The following is a 20574-nucleotide window of genomic DNA, read 5'->3' on the forward strand; positions in this document are numbered from 1 at the left end:
ACCCTAAAGATGCTGAGTCTCACCTGTTATTTGGCATAAAAAACATGAATTTTGGTTGATTTTGAGAATTGGACATAGCTTCAATTTTTGTTGGATTGATTTCGTTTTTTTCACAGACAATAAATGGGTAATGTTCTTCAATATATCAAATGGGTTTTTGAGTCACACATTTGGAAGGGTAGGAAATATTTAAGTATTTTTGGACTTTGTAATTTTTAGCTAGTCTGATTTTTCAAGTTTTGTGCTTGGGTCACTTACTTTCTGTCACTTTCAAACTTTGGAATACCTATTCACTATCAAATGTACAATATGAAATAAATAAACCGTAAAAGGATAAAATCTGATGAGCGTTCAGCACCCGCAGGCGGTGCTCTTGTTTTGTACATTTCAGCAGCCTTTGCAAGAGTCAACCTTTTAGAAAAACATTACTATAACAGGGTCCTAATAGAAGCCACTAACAGCTACTCTGTGTTAAAGTCACTATTTACTCAAAAATAAAAACAGAATAATCAGCCATTACTGCTTCAAAGATGGCCACTATATACTAGTTTATTTTTATGGAAATGGTTGTATATCACTTCATTTGTTTGTCTATACTACTTGCGGTGAGTGAAATGTAGTTGTCACAACGGTGGTTCGGTGTGCGTCTGTCCAAATTGTGTTCAGGTTGTATCTTGACCATGCATTATAGGGTTTTCATAAAACTTGCCATGTAGTTTCACTATGATGAGGTGGCTAGTCACACACAAGACCCAAATCTATACCTCAAAGGTCAAGGTAAGAGGTCAAAGGCTGAAATGATACTCGTCCAGGCTGCATCTTGACCATGCATGTTAGGATTTTCAAAAAACTTGCCATTGAAGGTCTGTAGGTCTGTATCTCAAATTTCAAGGTTAGAGATTAAAAGTTGAAATGATCCTTGTCTGGGCTGCATCTTGACAATGCATTATTGGATTTTAAAAAGGTTCACTATGATGAGGTGGCGTGTCGGGCACGAGACCCAGGTCTGTACCTCTAAAGGTAATCTGATGCTTTAATACTTAGAGGTCAAGGTTGAAATGATCCTGGTCAGGTCTGTTGTATCTTGACCATGCATTATAGGTTTTTAAAAAAAAACACATGCCAAGACAGTTCACCATGATGAGGTAGCAGGTCACACACAAGACCCAGGTCTGTACCTCAAAGATGAAGTTTACACTTTAAAGGTTAAATGTCAATACATGTACTGTTGATACAATTGGTCTTGTCTGAACCTTTTTCAGGCTGTATCTTTACCATGTATTAAAGGATTTTCAAAAAAAATTGCCATGAAGGATCACCATGCTGTGGCATAGTGTCACAGGTTCACTGTAACAGGGTCTTTCTATAAAGAACCGATAGCTACAAAGAACTACTCAGAATTACTTCGAGCTACCCAGAAATACTTCTAAGGGCTAAAAAGAAACTACAAAAAACTATAAAAGGGCGGCATCCATTTTGTCGTCCAAAAACATTTGTCCAATCATCACCAAATTTGATCAGATTGTGTATTGCATTTTATTTCGGACAAGTTGGATAACAAGCCATATCGTTGAAGTCACTCGAGAGTTATCACCTTTCAAATATTAGAGCCTACAATTGGGCTGGTCTGATCAATAACTTAACTATGTCCTCGCTGAACTAACAATAGTTTCCGACCTATATAAGCATATTTTTGATACATTTCAGAACGATTCAACATAGCCACATATACTCTGGAATGAGGCCATCAAACCGTCTCAACTAATAATAATAAAACAAACTGAATTCTTTTACAACAATTTATTACTTGACTATAATTTCTGTTAATTTGAGAACAAAAAATGCGTATACACATCAAGCATTTAACACAATTTAGGGCCTAGCTTTATGGCACATTGATTTCTTTAGTGACTGGATAAAATATTTTAAGGCAACATTAACAGTATGTGTTATGACTCTTGTTTTCTTTAACATAGGTAAAAAATCCACAACAATTTACTTAATATCTACCAATGAAATAAAACATTATACATTACTACAATTATATTTTTCAAATTAACAGTTCTTCAAGCAGTCTGGTTACCTGCAGACTACAAACTGTCCCCAGCAACTGAGATGGCTCCCAGGAGGGGTGTTTCACAGCTTGTGAGAATGTCAGTCTTTGCAGACACTTAGGGCCATTTCTCGCTCCTCTTCCAGCTCTTTGGCGGACAGGTCCATCTTGGACCGCGAGAAATCATCAATCTTCAACCCCTGCACAATCTTGTACTTGCGCTCATCTCCACCTGTGCATATTACAGGGAAGCTGTACACAAGTCCTTCCTTAATGCCGTACGAGCCATCAGACGGAACAGCCATTGACACCCATCTGTCCTATAATGCAGATCAATTATTATGCCCAAGTTATTAGTGTTAAAATATTACTTCAAATATTTCCTTTTATTAGTGTTAAAATATTACTTCAAATATTTCCTCTTAACAAAATTTCACAGACTGACATTTTTCAAGTAAGAACAAGTGAAGTTGTACCCCTGTGCCGAACCACCAATCTTTGATGTGGTCACATGACGCCTTTGCAGCCGACATTGCGCTAGACAGTTTACGGGCAGCAATCACAGCTGCTCCACGCTTCTGAATCATCTGTGAGTGAAAAGGCATAGAATAAGAGCAGAAGACCTGTTGTTGTGACATTATAAATACTTTTTTGATTTGAATATATAATCATATAAAAAACATAAATCAAACACTTTATTTAGATTGAAATAGTCATGATTTGTATCATAATTTCAACTTTTATTATCTAAACATGACAAAAGTGATGTGTGTTTGTTTATAAGTGTCATCCCTTTCAATTAAAGGTCAGCCCACTGGAATTATGAGACGCCTTGATGAATTATTTACCCCTGTTTTTATTCTATATTACTGGCGCCTGGCAGGAAGGCAATGAGTACCCATTCATTTAACTAGCTGCTTGGTCAGCAAAAACCACACAACTACGCTACGGAGGTAGTTATATTGATCAAACTACAGTGTAATACGATCTCTCTTAAATAGACCTTTCTAGAATAAAACCAAATTTCAAACAGGTGACAGCTTATATTTTGTGTGGTAAAGGTCACTATGATCTAGACCTTTCAATAGCGGACATCTACCCACAATCAATGAATGGGCATATCAAGTTTGAACCTAGTCGTACATAAAATTATTGATTGGCAATGGTAGTGTGACAGAGACGACACCTGACAAAGTATTGCCTACATCACCGCCATGCTCCCCAGGTGACAGAAAAATGAGAGACAAGTCTGATAGTTACCGAAATGAAATCATTCTTGAGGAAGTTATCATCCTTGATTGCCTCTTCAGCGTTGACAGTGGCTCCATTCTTCACTGCAGTGGCAAAGCGAACATCAGGGTACTGGGTGGCCGAGTGGTTTCCCCAGATGATCACCTTGTTCACATCATTCACATTGCAGTCCAATCTCTCCGCAATCTGCAAGGAGAACCCTTTATAATTGCATGTAATTCAAGCATTCCAAATGCTGATCCTCTTCATATTTAAGAAGTGTCAGTTCAGATATAATATATGTATGTGGCTGACTCTTGTGGTAGTGTGATAGTTCATGCTGATTCAGTCTTAATAATGTTAATAATTTCACAAAATGTACTACTTACCTGGGCCATTGCCCTGTTCTGGTCGAGACGTGTCATAGCCGTGAAGTTCTCCTTGGGAATGCTAGGAGCATACTTGCTGCAGATAAGTGCGTTAGTGTTGGCTGGGTTACCAACAACTATCACCTGTAATACAAAAAGTGCAAGATTTTCTTATCTCTTAAATTTGATTTGTCACCAAAATTGCATCAACTCCAAAATATATATATTTGGGTTAAATATCCTTTGTAAAATCCAGAATAAGAGCTTGCGGTCTTGTGTATATTAACTTAACAGTTGGACAAATAACAGACACTTTAATAAATTATATACATTTTGGAAATAAAATTTTGGGAAAAAGCAGAATATATTGTTTCTCCCAACATTTTATGGCAAGTAGAATTCAAAAGCAACCTTGAATAAAAGGTTATATAGCACTGAAACCAATTTACCTTGACATTTTTCTTGGCATATTTGTCTAGGGCTTGTCCTTGACCTTTGAAGATGGTCACATTGGCGGTCAAAAGGTCTTTGCGTTCCATGCCCTGTTTACGAGGCATAGCTCCAACCAAGAAAGCCACATCAATGTCCTTGAAAGCTACCTCATAATCATCTGTGGCTACAATTTCTGCAAAATCATGGGCAATGATTATTAAAGTATTGCATGATGATCTCATTGAGGCAAACAACATTTTAACAAGTTTGAGAAGCGATGTCTAGAAGCATTTTCAAAACCAAATTTTCTATTTTGAACAGATTTAAAGGAAAATGTTGAAAAAAGAATTTAACCATAGTTTATTGAAAATGAACAGGTTGTCTGGTTATCGCAGTGCATGGCTAGACACTTTTTTACTTGTGAAAGGCATCCCAGGCTCAATTCTGAGCCAATGTGAACGTGAGTTAAGTTTTTTCTAGTAATTCTAACGGGCCTGTTACAATAAAGGATTTTAATCAAGATAACAATCATCTTCAATGTTAATAAACGTCACAAATTGCATTTTTCCAGCCTCAAATTTATCAAAATCAGATCGCCAGATGTTGCAGAAATATGATGTTACCTCTGAGGAGTGGCAGAGCACAGTCCTTTAGCTCCATGACGACCCCACCAAGGACCTCCATCATCAGCTTAATGTCAAGCAGAATCAGGTCCAAGGGCTAAAAATAGAAATATTAACTTAATCGTATTATACGTCTTCATAAAAATTTTCATGGCTTGTTCAAATAAATGTACATGCAGTTTGCCTTTATGGATTTCAAACAATAAAAATACAATGTATCTCTGAAGGGCAAAAACACACCTAGATATTAAATACCTCCAGATGTCCACTTTCTGTTATCAATGATGTATTGTTTTACATGTATGTTGAAAAAAAAATGAAAAAACACATCAATATGGGTGCATTATAATTAAGACACCATTCTGTGTTATATTTTTGTCTTAAGGCATTAAGTTGTAAAGGAAAATTGAATTGTCCAAAACCATTTCCATACTATTTTGGTAGAAAATTATTTTTTTGCAGGGAAAATATAAAGCTCATTATCTATGTCATTGTTTTTGATATTGGTAACACATTATAGGCCTAAAAAAAAATAATTTGGTTACGGTTACCGTTACCCAACCCTACCTACAAAATAGGTGCCCACCCCCCCGTTTTATTTTAGTGCTTTTGAATAAGACTGTATAAAACCTTGAATGTTGTATACAGAAGATTACTTTAACACCATTCTCTGATGATGAAAATAACATTCTTATATAAAGCCTAATAAAAAAAAAAAAATAAAGCCTACCTACCCTACCTACTTCTGAAAAGGATGTAACCCTAACCAAACCATTTTTTTGGCCATATATAGGTATCTTAATAGCACTTGACAAAGAATGGTCTCTGTATTAAAGCCTTAAACCTTGAACTTAACGCAATACATGAAAACACACACATATTAACTAATAAGATAAACATACCTGGTCAGTTCCGAACACATCTCCCTTCGCAATGAAGTTGACAAGGGAGTAGGCAATCTGGCCAGCAGCTCCTGTCACCAGGACACGGATTGGCGCCTTCTGAGACTGAAACAGTACAATACAGTTATTTCACATTGGCCAACCAACACATTAATCAGAGTTGCTGAAAGCAGATATTGACAAATGTTGACTTCTACTTTTTGCTGGTGATAATACACTAGCTAGAGATATTCACAATCTAATAATGGCTCAATACATCATAAATGACTTGACACTTTTGGGGCGGCACTTTTTATCTTATTTTGTTTGGGAAGCAATCACAAACCAATTACTTCTCTTTAAACAAGCCAGTAAAACACTTTTTTAACACTTATTTAGAGGATTCAAAACATGTCAGCTATCAAGATAAGATGCACAAGTCAGTGAGTATATGTGCACACATTCATTGATCCTCTTAACAATCACACTTTAGTAGAAAAAGGTCAAGTTAAAAGAGCCAGTACCAGATATGACCAATTACAACCACAGAAAGCAAAAAAAGAGTTAATGTTTGTTTTATGCCCCTCTGTAAATTTAATAAGAATTACTTAATAAGCAATTAAGAGTGAGACTGCTTCAAGGAATCTATTAAGTAGTATCACACAATGTGTTCAAAACGCTACGTTTAACAGGTTTCGATTAGCCTTCGAGAGCTTTAGATGCTGGAAATGGAATGGATGCACAAACTTTCTTCATTTAATCAAGACTTCTAGATTTGCGTTCTGATTGTCTGATATTATATAGCTCCGCCTAGTCGGCTACGGCGATCTTTCACTTATGATCTGTTACTTTACCCAATTATAAGATTAGGGGATTACCGATTATGAAAACACATGTTGTTTGCTCATTACACAAACACACAATAAGTTGTCATATATGACAATAGCAAGGCACATGGAAAAATGAAAAGGGCAGCACGGCCCATTTTTGGAGATCAAAGGGGCAGCATGGTGTTGGCAGGTGCTCACAACACCTAGCGGAAACACTGTCATGAGTATTGTGCAACATGTCTCAATTATGACAGTGGATAATTAACGCTGATTATTAAAGCTGATTGGCTGAAAAGAAAATCTGTCAAGCAAGAAGCACTGCCCACTTGTGTGTTTAAATCACTAATCACCTGGTGATTTAAGGCCCGCTTTGCGGCAAAATTATGATAACTGGATTTGTGATGTTCCTATTGTGTTAAATTATTAATCATCAAAGGTGGCTCTTGTCAAACAAGAGATGTTTGTCAAACATTATGCTCCCTGAGCGCCATGTTGTCAGGATTATTTGGACAATTGAATGAAATATGCATGGACTGAAAATGACAGCTGATTTGTCAATGACATTTAATGCCTTTGAGGCAGTTTTAAGATTAAGACCATTCAAAGTTCGAGGATAATAGGTACAGTTTTGTAAGAATGTTCAGATGATGACTGATATTTGCAGATAAAAATGTATCCTCTTAGCAGCAGGGATTAAGTTATTATGAAATAAATTTAAATGCTGAATTTGAGTTATGACCTTGACCTTTGACTCTATGAACTAAAAGTCCATGGGGGTCATCAACAAGTCACCAAAAACCTAAATGTCAAGTTTGAGGGCCATGACTGCAGGCATTGTCAAGACAAGCTTTTCGACTTCAAGGTCATTGTGACCTTGACCTTTGACCCGATGACCCCTAAAATCAAAAGGGGTCACCTACTGGTCAGGCCCAACCCCAAAGTCAAGTTTGAGGGCCTTAGGTGCAGGCATTGTTGAGTAATCACTCCAAATACCTTTTCACATTCAAGGACACTGTGACCTTGACCTATGACTCCTAAAATCAATAGGGGTCATCTACTGGTCATGCCTAACCTCCATGTAAAGTTTGATCATCATAGGTCCAGGTATTGTGGAGATATCACTCGGAGAAGCTTTATTAACCCTTTGGTGTTAATGGTCACTGTGACCTTGACCTTTGGCCTGATGACCCCTAAAATCAATAGGGATCATCTACTGGTCAGGCCCAACCTTCATGTCAAGTTTGATGACCATTTGTCCAGTTGATGTTCAAGGTCACTGTGACCTTGATCTTTGACCTGATGACCTCTATCAATAGGGGTTATCTACTGGTCATGTCCAGCTTCCCAGTCAAATTTGAGGGCCATGGGTGCAGGCATTGCCGAGTTATCCATCTGACAACCTTTTATCAGTCAAGGTCACTGTGACCTTGACTTTGGACCCGATGACCCCTTAAATCAATAGGGGTTATCTACTGGTCAGGCCCTTCGGCATAACAAAGGGCATAGCAGGGAGTATAAAAAGGCAGCGGGGCACTGTAAAAGGGCAGTGGGGGCCCCCGCCAGGTTTTTCAACCCTAGCTTGAACACTGCAACAGTTAGTGAACTATTATCAACATTGCCTATCAACATTGCCTATCACAAACTGAGTGGTTTCTGTTGATTATTAATGTTCAGTGAACTTCAGCAAAAGGGCAGCACCAAAACTATTTCTGTGTATCAATTGCTTGTTGGTCAGTTGTTGAGGAGTTTGACACAAAAAACTGATCAGCAATTGCTGAGAACTAAGCAAACACCAGTACATGTTCTGCCATTTACCATGTAACAATCATTAAAACACCAAAATGCACCCTTTAGGCCACATTTCTCGAAACATGTTAAGTCTCTTAGAACAGGATTAAGTAAGATAAGCTCACTATTTTTTGTTTTGGGATACAGGGGCGGTGCCAGGATTTGATATTAGAACTAAGGGGCGTACCATTTTGATTTGTACCCCTCCCTCAGAACCAATATTTTTTTGTTTAAAGAGTTGACAAAGGGGTTTGGGGGTACTCCCCCCACAATATATTTAACAATTTCTAGTCCGAAATGGTGCATTTTGGGCATATTTCTTTACTTTTTTTCAACTTAATTGAAATAAAGTAAACTTGGGCGATGTTGCCACCCTCCAACCCCACCCTTGGATAAGCAAGTGGTATAATTTGTGCCATATTAACATTCTGAAAGGTTTTTTTACTCCAAAAGGAAATTATCTGTATGCAAATCACAATTAGCTATTTTTCAATCACGATTAAGTAAGAATTTTGGGTTAATGAAATAAGCTACGTAAGCTTGTTTTGCTTAAGAATTTTCGAGAAATTGGGGCCTAATGTCACTCTGACTCCATCACACACACACAGTGAGCCAAACGCCCAAAAGACTCAGTTTTTGTCACTGTATCATCAATGTTTGTGAAATAGTTTTTTTCACATTATTTTCCTGTTTTTCATAATTACATAAATGCTGACATGTCGCTACTTTTGATTTCCGTTCATCGTGCCGTTGATTTTAAAACAGATATAAGACTTAAATGTTTAAAAAAAAATCAGCATGAGCTTAAGAACAATAACTAGCAACCTTGAAGGTCGGTCCAAAACAGAAATAAATTTTGATAAATTTCAATGCTTGACAACCATGCTGGAAATGAATGACAGGAAATATCGCATTCTTGAGTGATTAAACAACGTGTTAGTAACAGTTTACAATATGTTTAAAGATAAATAAACGACTGCTTACCATTTTATTTCTGGAATAAGATTTTTGAACGTCGCCTTGATTTCCGTCCTACCGGCTGAGTGACCTTGATTACCTTGACATTAGCATCGGCAATTTACGGAAACTTACGGAATTCTCCGTACATTATTTTGGAGCAGTCACTTCCTACTTCCGGTTAATTGTCAACAATTGTTCTTTTAATTAAATACCAAAATGGAAGAGAAATACAAGTCGTACATGAGTAAGGTTAATCCTATCGCCAGTAAAATCATTAAGGATGAAGCAATACTCAAACGTTCACTGAAAACACAATGGAAGGAACTTGGTTTAAAAGAGCAAGAAATGTTACTCGATGACTATTTGGTTGACATGACTGTGAGAGAGAAATATGCTAACATCGAAAAACTAAATGCTTATGGCAATTGTTTCCCTAAAATGAAAGTCGAAACTGGAGAGAAAATAGTAGTTGATTTTGATAATGATGTAAGTATTCGGAAGTGAAGGAGTCTAGCAATTGTGAACATAATGATTTATTTTTAAGGCTTTTTAAAAGCTGGTATTTAATTATTATCTAATGTTATATTATATACATACTTGTCATAGCCACCATAATGAATGTTAAAGAAACTTTTTTAACATTTGGACATTCATTATGTTCGCCTTTATGTTTCTGTAGAGTCCCTAAAACAAAAATCGTCAAACACTCTTTAACCCCTTCAACGATGTTCACGGACGTCACTAATGTAGTGCCCCTTGTCTTCCTCCGTCCTCTTTCCTTCAAGGGCTTTTTCTGCCCAATTTGGGAAAAAGACCCTAGACATTTTGGGAAATTTTGCGTCGTGAAAATGCCGAAATTGGGAAATTTTACAGTTAAAAGAAAAAGCTGTCTAGTCTCCAGCGAATTAGGAAATGGTTTTATATTAGTTTATCTCCCTTTAAAAGACCCAAATTTGCTGAAATATCAATCCTTGGGTGTAAATATCTATTGCAATAAATCGATCATGACAGATAATATTTCATACAGATATCTAAATGTGATGAAAATCAATGATTTCCGAATTCAATTATCAAAAAAACTTAACATCACATAATTGATATGATGTTGAAAATGATCCAGTACATGTAAAAAGACTTTCTAAAAAAAAAAAAAAAAAAAAAATGGATTGGGATTTTTTTATGAAAATTGGGAAAAATATCTTATATTTTGCTTTGGGAATGGGTCCGATAGTTGGACCCGTGGGTACTATAGAAAAAGCCCTGCCTTCTATGGAATTTCCTTTTTATAAAATGTTGATGTCAGTTGAATACTAATGAACAGCACACAGGTTGCTTCATTTTTGCCTCGGCCATCAAAATCATAGTCTCTTTTGGTGTTTTCCCCAATCCAACACAAAACTTGATCACCCCTTGCGCTTCCACAAAGTCTGATGACGCAATATTGTATACCAGACTGTGCTTGTAATCAAGTCAGATAAAAACGACCTGTAAACAGAAATGACATCAGAAATTTAAACGGTTTATTAGTATGACGTCAGCGTAATATGTGACGTAATTGGGAACTAGTCATTTCGTAACCTGACCATTTCGTACCATCCGATTCTGGTCATTTCATAGCCTAGTTAGGTAGGATACAAAATGACTATCCAAAGGGTACGAAATGACCAAAAATTGGAAGGTACGAAATGGTCAAGGTACAAAATAACTATAAACCACGTAATTTGGTTGAATATCATAGATAAATGTGGAAGAAAAGCATGTTGTGAAAGATACATAATAGGTTTGTAAACATACATTTTAGATAACGCGCCAACCATGCTTTCCTTTTATTTTGAAAGCTGTAACTTTTCAATACCCATTGAATTTACAAACTTAAATTTTTTATTGACTATATGCAAAACACTTAGATAAAAATATAAAATTTAATATTCATGAATTTTTAAATGATTCAGACAAAAAATTTAGAGAATATGTAAGAAGTCCACAAAATTCCTGAATACCCTCGTATTGTGACCAAACTTGGTATCTAGGAAAAGTGTATGGGGGCCTTTCATGGGATTGTGCTTGGAGTCAGGGGTTAAGGTCACTGTTACTAAAATATAAAAATGGTTCAATGGTACTGAAGGAAGAGTTTATGCAGACCTATCTAGCAATTGCGTTTGGTGCAATTTTGGTCAAGGTCAAGGTCTTAAAATAGAAAAATGGATGAAACTGAACAACTTCAGTTAGGATTCACATATTTTAGCTTCTTGGTATGTACGGTAAGAAGAGTGTAAGGAAACCTTTTATGGGATTATTATGTATGGGCTCTTCGGGTCTAGGTCATTGTAACAAAAAATAGAAAACGGTTGAAAATGAATAAACAGTTGAAACTGAACTGAATACCCGTTTTGGGTTGACATACTGTGACCATACTTGGTTTATAGGGTTATAGACATAGGATTGCATTTTGAGTCATAGTCAATGTTACTGTTACCTAAAATAGAAAAACAAACATTCAGATAAACAGTCAACTAATCCTTGTAACTGTTTGTTAAATAGAAACATGTTTTATACTGAGTCATTGTGTTTTACTGTCAACTATTGAAAACATGGATTCATAGTATTGCATTGTTTCTTGTTTATACCTGTAGTTCTGCTCAAAAGAATACAATAAATGGTAGGAAAAGCATTTTTTAGTTACTGCGCACTAACCTTATATTCTACTGAGAAAAAAAACATTGACCAAATGAAAAATCTGTCTAAAATGTGGCATTCCACATTGCCCCTTATTATTAAACATATGCAATCAAGGCATGACTATTGAAGTGAATATCTACAGTGTTGAAACCATACACATTGTTCCATTTCTCAAACCCTGACCAATCATTAACAGAGCTTTAGAGTTGTATAACTTACATGTACATGTAGATGTTTATATATTAATCATATAAACGCAAAACCTAAACAAATGTTATCTGAATCAAAACAGTTTTGTTTAACATTTAAAACTCAACATTTACACAAATTTTCACTTTCAGATTTAAGGAAACAAAAAGGGGTTGTATTGATATTAGGTTATAGAATTTTACTAAGATTGCCCCAGTTTGAAAAAATGCATATGTGTTACAGTGTTGTAGGCTATCACTGCAATGATTCTCCAGGATTTGTAGAGAAAAAAAATCAATATGTTTGATTATGATATAGGCATTCCCTGTAAGATCAAGCCGGTGTCAAATGGAAATTAAAATTGAAGACATTAAATTGATTCAAGTTGCACTCTTACTCCCAAAATAGATTTACCGCAATTAATAATATTGTTTTAATATTCGAAAAAGGATGAATTAAAGTTGAAAACAATGGTTCATATGAAGGATACCGAGTTTATTTTGAAAGCAATGAGCATATATATCTACCTTAGGAGACTATAGTAGACTACAGTAAATCATTTAGCATTCACCAATCATTTAATATTTTTGCGCTCTCTGCTATTAAATACATGGTTACAATCTTGTTATCAATAATTAATATTTTCTATAAATGCATTATTTTGTGAGTAGTTAAAGGTTTATCAGCAAAAAATAATGTTTGCTATATACATGTGTATGTATTGATTATGAATAAGAGTGTCACTTTAATTGAGGCTGTTATCATTCTTACTCTTACAATGTTAACTTAAGCTACACATAGTCTTACATAATTTTCATGAAGTATTACATTACTATTTTCAGTGTTGGACCTGGCAAGATGAACACTCATCCCCATTTAACTGGAGAACCAAGGTAAAGTTTCATACAAATATCATCTATACTTCCTTTTTGATAACAAACTTAATCTCTTTAATTAATAATGGCTTAGACTTAATAAAAAATATTGTTTAATGTATACATGTAGAAGGTAAGTGAGGTCTTGACTTTCATTCTACTGGAACTAATTAATTATATATAATTTTTAAAATCTCTTAAATCTTCACTTAAAGCTCCCCAAATTGACAGTTTGACATTTTTTCAATAAAAATGATTGAGAACCAGCTTATTTGTGCATCAATGCCTTTAATTCAGTCATGTAAGATAACTCACAATCAAACACATTTCAATTGTTTGGAAAACTCATTTTTGCTTTTTAAAACGTTAAGGCGTTCAGCCATAAAACATAAATGTTTGAACATACATATAAATAGGAACTAGAACTCCGCGAGTCAGATTTGTCGCCTGACGAATAATGTCAACATTACAGCTGTTAGATTGGCATTTTATTATTTATAGACAAAGATGTTGCCATTTAACTTTCAAGTGTAGGTGGCATTTGAACTGAAGGTAACAAAGTAAAGCCGGCCAAAAATTAACAACTAAAATTAACAAAGGGCAATAACTCTAAAAATATGGAAGCAAGAATTACGGTTCTTGTGCACTGCACTTGCCCTCAATGAGATCTATCTATTATTAAGTTTCAGGTTGATACCCTTATAGTTAAGATGTATACCCTGACAAAATTGAAGCTTGAAAATTAACAATGGGCAATAACTCTAAACATAAAGATGCAAGAGTTACATTTCTTGTTTACTGCTCTTGCCCTCAATGATATCTATCTAGCTATGAAGTTTCAAGTTGATATCTCTTATGCCGCGGACAAAACTTTAAGCATGAAAATTAACAAATTGCAATTACTCTAAAACTAAGAAAGCAAGAGTTATTGTTATTGTGCACTGCACTTGCCCTCAATAAGATCTATCTACATATGAAATTTCAAGTTGATTACTCTTATATTCTACAAGAGATGCCCCGGACAAAACTTAAAGCATGAAAATTAACAAAGGGTGGTAACTCTAAAAATATGGAAGCAAGAGTACAGTTCTTGTGCTCTGCACTTGCCCTAAATAAGATCTATCTACATACGAAATTTCAAGTTGATACCACTAATAGTTTACGAAATATGCCCGGACAAGTGAAAACAGGACGCGACCGCTGCCCCCGCCACCACCAACAAAAGTAACCGCTATATGTCGCCTTGTCAGGCGACACAAAATCTGCAATCTGATTAAAAGTCAGCAGTGTTTAATCACTGGTCAGACATATACGCAAAAAAAATGGTTCATAACAAAACAAAAAAAGTTGTCAAAACAGTTAATCTGTGGGAGTTCAGCTTTAATTAAAAACTTGATTGGTCTATTGAAGAGTCAACAGGACCTAACACTTGACGACCTAGAACCTGATGTGTTGTGTAAGGTTCCCAGCAAGGGGAAGCGACGGGAGAGTGAGGTGAGCAGGGAGCCATCTCAAGACCGAGAATCCAGGGAGAGGGAGTTCTCTGTTAACTCATCTGGAACTGTATGGATGACCAACCCACTGTTGAGAGGGGTAGACAGACCAGAGCTTATTGACAGGTAATTATGGCTCTCCTCATAAATGGGGAGACAAAGTGTTTTTGCTTGAGACAATCGTTTCCACTTCATATTTCGTGAACTGCTTGAAGGATTTTGATCTAACTACCCACAAATATTTACCAAATTGAAATGATGTGCAGAGCCATGTTACAACCAACTCGGCTTACGGTCAAGGTCACACATACAGACCTGTCAAAGATCATATGAATACATTTCGTGTCTGCTCCATATCTCTGGTGAACTTTGAATTAACTACCGGCAAATGTTGACCATATTGAGGCAATATGCAGTGAGCATGTAACAACCAGCTCTGTTCAAGGTCAAGGTCACAATTACAGGTCAAAAGACTGTAATATGACTATATGTTGTGTCTGCTCCATATCTTTTGAACCACTTGAAAGATTTTGAAACAAATACCCACAAATGTTCACCATATATTCAGACGATGTGCAGACCACATGCCACAATTAGTTAAGTTCAAAGTCAATGTCATAAGGAACTAATTGTGTTTGTCCCACTGTTTCTGTATCAAGCCTTCTATGCTTTTCCATACATGCACATATGTTTTCCTATTTCCATATGTCTAATGTTGTGGAACTGAATGAGACAACCATAGGGGAGCTGTTTTGATTAAAAACCAACCGTGCAGTTCTAATTGTGTACAGTGGGCATCCTGGGTTAAATAGGGCTGTTTAATTAATAGATAAAATTTAAGATGTATGTTTCAGTAAATATTGTGTTAGGTACACAGAAATATTTTTCTTAATAACATTTGACCTCTCAATTGCAGGTGTCGAAGTTCAAGTCCATGTAAGTCAGTAAGCACCTCCAAGTCTTCCCCATCCACCAGCAGATCCAAGACCCCAGATGCCATCAATTACGGCTTTACCGGCAGTGTGGATGACCTGTCCAGCTCTCAGGGTTCGTTTATCATCAATCGTGGTTCATTAGACATGAACCGCAGTCCTTCTGTCTCCAGCAGAGAGATTCTCAGCTACTCTCTAGCCAATGACCCGGCACCAACAAGGCCAGCGCGACGCCAGAGGTCGTTCAGCAGGTCTCCAGTTAAATCACTCATTTCGAGAAAGTCTGAAGATGATGAGACTTTGGTGACCAGGACAGGAGATAATCACCATGCCTTTGATAACCAGGCCATGGGTGAGAACTGGTCCTCATTTGTAAATCAGGGTAGGGAAGATGATACAAGCAGTGGGACTCCATCACCATATCGAACACTACTGGTAGAGCCCCAGGGGATGGGAATGGACAGGGGGGTGGGGTCCGAGTTACTTCGAGGCTCCATGGAGGATGAGGAGGAGGATTATCTCGAGGTAACCAAGCCGGCTGCTGACGAGACAGACAGCCAGAATGCCTCCAAGACAGGCTTTGATTTTCTTGACAACTGGTAAAACTGAGGACATAGTACAATAAGGCCATTGGATTGACAATTTGTCTTACAGTGTTTGTGAAATAATGTACAAAGTCATTGTTTAGAATCTTGCCAGTATCTACAGTGCAATATTACTGAATCTCACGCTTCACCTGTCCTCTGGCCGCGATTTCTCGGAACTTCTTAAGCTTAACATGCTTAAGTTGCTTATTTCAGTAAGCCAAAATACAAACTTATAATGATATTTTATAAATGAAAAATGGTTTATTGTGATAATCGTAATGATAATTCTTATCTAAAGTATTAAAACTTTTAAAAGAGTACATAAAACACAAAATGTTTAAAACTTTTCAAAGAGTACATAAAACGCAAAATATTGAAAAACAAAAATAGTGGGTTTAGCTTATATCTGTTAAAAGGGACTTCAGCAGAAGTTTTGAGAAATTGGGGCCTGCTTTGTAAAATATATCTTAATACAGTTTATAGTAAGATTACTGCTTTATGATAATTGTTCCTTGGATGATTTATAAAGCCCTTACCATAAACCAATTAGATAATAATAAGGAAATAATTTAAAGTACATAGTTTTATTTACCAGTACTTGGCATGAGAAACATTTATCTTGATTTACAATAAACACCTACCGGTAATATTTAGACATGTTACATTGATTCTGGGATATTTAGTTGTACATTCTTGATTTGCTCTGCCAATAACCATGCAGGTACCCTTAGTTGTGAATTTCAATTGTATGCATGTTTGTTATCCCCCGCCAATGAAATAGGAATAGGGAGGGGGATATTGAAATGGCGTTGTCTGTCTGTCCTTCCTTCCGTCCGTCCGTCACCTGCGTTTTCTCAGTAACTAGCTGGTAGAATTTCATGAAACTTAAAATAAATATGAACCACTATACTGGAATGATGCCCGTCCAAAAAAAAATTTGATTGGTCAATTGTCCTTGGGGTTATTGCCCTTGATTTTTTGAAAAATGCACATTCACAGCCATTTCTCAGTCACTAGCTGGCAGAATTTCATGAAACTTTATATAAATATGAATTACTATACTGGGATGATGCCTGTTCATTTTTTTTTTGGATTGGTCAATTGTACTTGGAGTTATTGCCCTTGATTTTTTGAAAAACTCATTTACAGCCATTTCTCAGTAACTAGTTGGTAGAAATTCTTGAAACTTGAAATAAATATGAACCAACATACTGCGATGATGCCTGTTTATTTATATTTTGGATTGTGAAATTTCTATATGAGTTATTTGCCCTTGATTTATTAAAAGATCCATGTTTGCAGCCTTTTCTATGCAACTAGCTGGTAGAATTTCATGACACTTGGAATAAATAAGAACCAACATACTGTGATGATGCCTGTCTATTTTTCTTTTGGATTGGTCAATTTTCCTTAGAGTGATTGCCCTTGATTTATTAAAAAATCATTGTTTGCAGCCGTTTTTCAGTAACTAGCTGCTAGAATTTAATGAAACTTGAATGTTTTATGAACCAACAACCTGCAATGAACTTCTTCGGTGAATTTCTACGGCTACATTTTTATCTCAACTATTGAGTACTATTTTGCAATGATTGATGTTTCCAAGTAAGCAGTTTCGGAAAAGACAGTTTTATTTAATCATCCCTCTGATTTATTTCGTTAAATTTTTTTATCATAAAGTACCGGTAGTCCCGGTCGATATTTTATAATTTGGCTCGGAAAGGGATAAACCAATGTGCTTATCTTATTCTTTCTGAGATTTTTTTTAACCTTCAAGCACAAACAAGCCATCAAGCACAAACAAGCCATCGTTGGCAGGGGATATCTTTTCACTGAAAATGCTTGTTTTTTATCAGTCTTGCCTGAAGACATTGTTTCGATGATGATTTTTCTAAAAGCATTTTAACTAAATCTGTTTTGTATACGCTTGGTTGTTTTTTTGTTGCTTTTTTATGATGAAAACAGATATCCAATTATTCAATATGGTCAGCTCAACCATTGCTGCTGTTAAATTTGCTGATATCCAATTATTCAATATGGCCCAACCATTGCTACTGCTAAATTTGCTTTGTAATTGTGAAGACTGTTTCAAATTTTGAAATTCTTTTCTGTTATTTTCTACTTTTTCACAGTTATCAGTTAAATTAACTGAAAACAAAATGTGCATGAACATTTTACAAACATGTTTATTTCACCAGTAAGATTGGAGGGTCAACTGTAGACTAGTTCAATACTCAATTACAGCTTTTGGATACTTACAATATTTAGTGTGTACTTATCAGTATTCTCATTTTTTGATGCATTTTATTCATGATAAAACTGTGTACATGTATATATAATAGTAAAATGCTAGTTCAAGACTTTATTATTATCCTTGATGAGCTACAAGCAAACAGTCGGCTTATTTAAGAAAATGTGATGTTACTTTTTTATTTGATTTTATATATATATATATATATACATATAAATATACAGTTAATATTCTTTATAAATGTATATTAATTAATATGTTAAATAACATAATAGAAGTGTTGTGTTCATTCATTGAGGTATTTTTTTATCAAAATAAAGATTATATTCTTCAGCAATGTTTTATTGGTATATTAGTGGCAGTAAGAAAAGCTCAGTTCTAAATGATGTTCTTTTTCATGGGTGTGACACAATATTTATGCCTGCAAAGGGTGGCATTTGCGTGTGTCTCTATGTTGCAATCTTGTCTCAGCAAATATTTTGTTACTATTGATTGGATTTTATAGAATTGTAGATTTCCATGGGGTCAATTATAGAATTTGTGTTCTTATTGCAAAGGTCAAGGTCACTTTTAAATAATGCCCCTAAAGGGCAGCATATAGTACTTAGTCTGTCTGCCTGTGCGTCCGTCCCTACGATTTCCGTTCCTTCTGTTTCCAATGAATAACTGAAGAATGCTATGGCCCCGAAACCTCAAACTTGATGGGCAGAATGCTAATGACCAGCAGAGGAACCCTATTGATTTTGAGGTCAGTGAGTCAATGGTCAATGTTGTGGTGACCTTTCACCGAAAGTCGGTTTTCAATCAATTACTGAAGAACGCTTAGGCCCAGAGACGAGTTAACACCCACCTCATCCTGCAGTGATTTCCATGTACATACTTTGCTTATAAATGTTTCAGATCAATATTTCCAAACTTAATTGAAAGGTAGGGAAGGTCATCATGAGAATATGTTACAAGGCTATCTGTCCATACAGGTACAAGGACTAATGGCTTATTTTGCAAAAGGCATTTGTCACGTTCATGTGACAGCTCTTGTTATCAATGGGAATTCAAACAGAAATGTGGAGTTCTATGGAAAATTTGTTCTCTGGTCTCAAAGGCCAAGATCAGACTCAGAGGTCATGTACAGTATTAACTTCACAGCCATACTTCTTGTCTAAGCCAAAATAATTGTTTTCTTAAATGGGATTTAAAGCTGTATTTCACACCAAATTTGTACTTTATAATCTGTAAATGTCACAGGTCAATGTTTCACGATATGGACTTCACACCTGGGGCATTTGTCCTATTCCTGCGACAGCTCTTTTTTTGTTTTATTGTACAGTGCTATCAACATTTTTGAAATGGCTGAAGTTAAAATGGGCATGTGTGCTGCCAACGAAAAACGCAGAAGTAAATCTTAAATGAAATATATAAATATGTTTTCTCCACAGGTCTTTAATGAATGTTACAATGTCGAACAGTCTGAAGAATCACATTAATCACATCTATCAGCTTTGGTTGCAAGTTGGATGAGTTCTTTTAGGAGAGTCCATCATCATTGTTGCCTTTTGGGAGAGTCAATCATTGTTGTGGCCTTTGGGAGAGTCAATCCATGTTGTGGCCTTTTGGGAGAGTCAATCCATGTTGTGGCCTTTGGGAGAGTCAATCCATGTTGTGGCCTTTGGGAGAGTCAATCCATGTTGTGGCCTTTGGGAGAGTCAATCCATGTTGTGGCCTTTTGGGAGAGTCAATCATTGTTGTGACCTAAGAGTGAGTCCATCATCGTTGTGGCCTTTTGGGAGAGTCCATCATTGTTGTGGCCTTTTGGGAGAGTCCATCATTGTTGTGGCCTTTGGGAGAGTCAACCCATGTTATGACCTTTTGGGAGAGTCAATCATTATTGTGGCCTAAGGGAGAATCCATTATCATTGTTGCCTTTTGGGAGAGTCCATCGTTATTGTGGCCTTTTGGGAGAGTCAATCATTGTTGTGGCCTTTTGGGAGAGTCAATCATTGTTGTGGCCTTTTGGGAGAGTCCATCATTGTTGTGGCCTTTTGGGAGAGTCCATCATTGTTGTGGCCTTTTGGGAGAGTCAATCGTTGTTGTGGCCTTTTGGGAGAGGCAACATCTTTGTGGCCTTTAGGGAGAGTCAATCATTGTGGCCTTTTGGAGAGTCAATGTTGTGGCCTTTTGGTAGAGTCCATCATTGTTGTGGCCTTTTGGGAGAGTCAATTCATGTTGTGGCCTTTCATGAGAGTCGATAATTTTTGTGCCGATTTGGGAGTCAATCATTGTTGTGGCCTTAGGGAGAGTCCATCATCATGGTGGCCTTAGGGAGAGTCAATCATTGTTGTGGCCTTTTGGGAGAGTCAATCAATGTTGTGGCCTTAGGGAAAGTCCATCATGGTTGAACAAAATATA

At 36.2% G+C, this 20574-nt stretch overlaps 2 protein-coding genes across 2 annotated transcripts; one reads left to right on the top strand and one right to left on the bottom strand.

Moving 5' to 3' along the window:
- Positions 1–1785: 1785 nt before the first annotated feature.
- Positions 1786–9306, bottom strand: LOC128208778 (malate dehydrogenase, cytoplasmic-like). Its single transcript, XM_052912376.1, has 8 exons — positions 9190–9306; positions 5609–5713; positions 4707–4803; positions 4101–4276; positions 3673–3795; positions 3314–3490; positions 2530–2640; positions 1786–2373 (listed from the first exon to the last, which is right to left on the bottom strand). The coding sequence occupies exons 1-8, from the start codon at positions 9190–9192 to the stop codon at positions 2155–2157; spliced, it is 1011 nt and encodes a 336-aa protein (XP_052768336.1). The 5' UTR covers positions 9193–9306; the 3' UTR covers positions 1786–2154.
- A 25-nt stretch (positions 9307–9331) lies between these two features.
- LOC128208779 (uncharacterized protein C1orf198-like) lies at positions 9332–18501 on the top strand. Its single transcript, XM_052912377.1, has 4 exons — positions 9332–9651; positions 12876–12926; positions 14319–14527; positions 15318–18501. Exons 1-4 carry the CDS (start codon positions 9382–9384, stop codon positions 15934–15936), a joined length of 1149 nt encoding a protein of 382 aa, XP_052768337.1. The 5' UTR covers positions 9332–9381; the 3' UTR covers positions 15937–18501.
- Positions 18502–20574: the final 2073 nt, after the last annotated feature.

This window comes from Mya arenaria, chromosome 11 (genome assembly GCF_026914265.1).
Source record: "Mya arenaria isolate MELC-2E11 chromosome 11, ASM2691426v1".
In the NCBI taxonomy this organism is placed as follows: Eukaryota; Metazoa; Mollusca; class Bivalvia; order Myida; family Myidae; genus Mya; species Mya arenaria.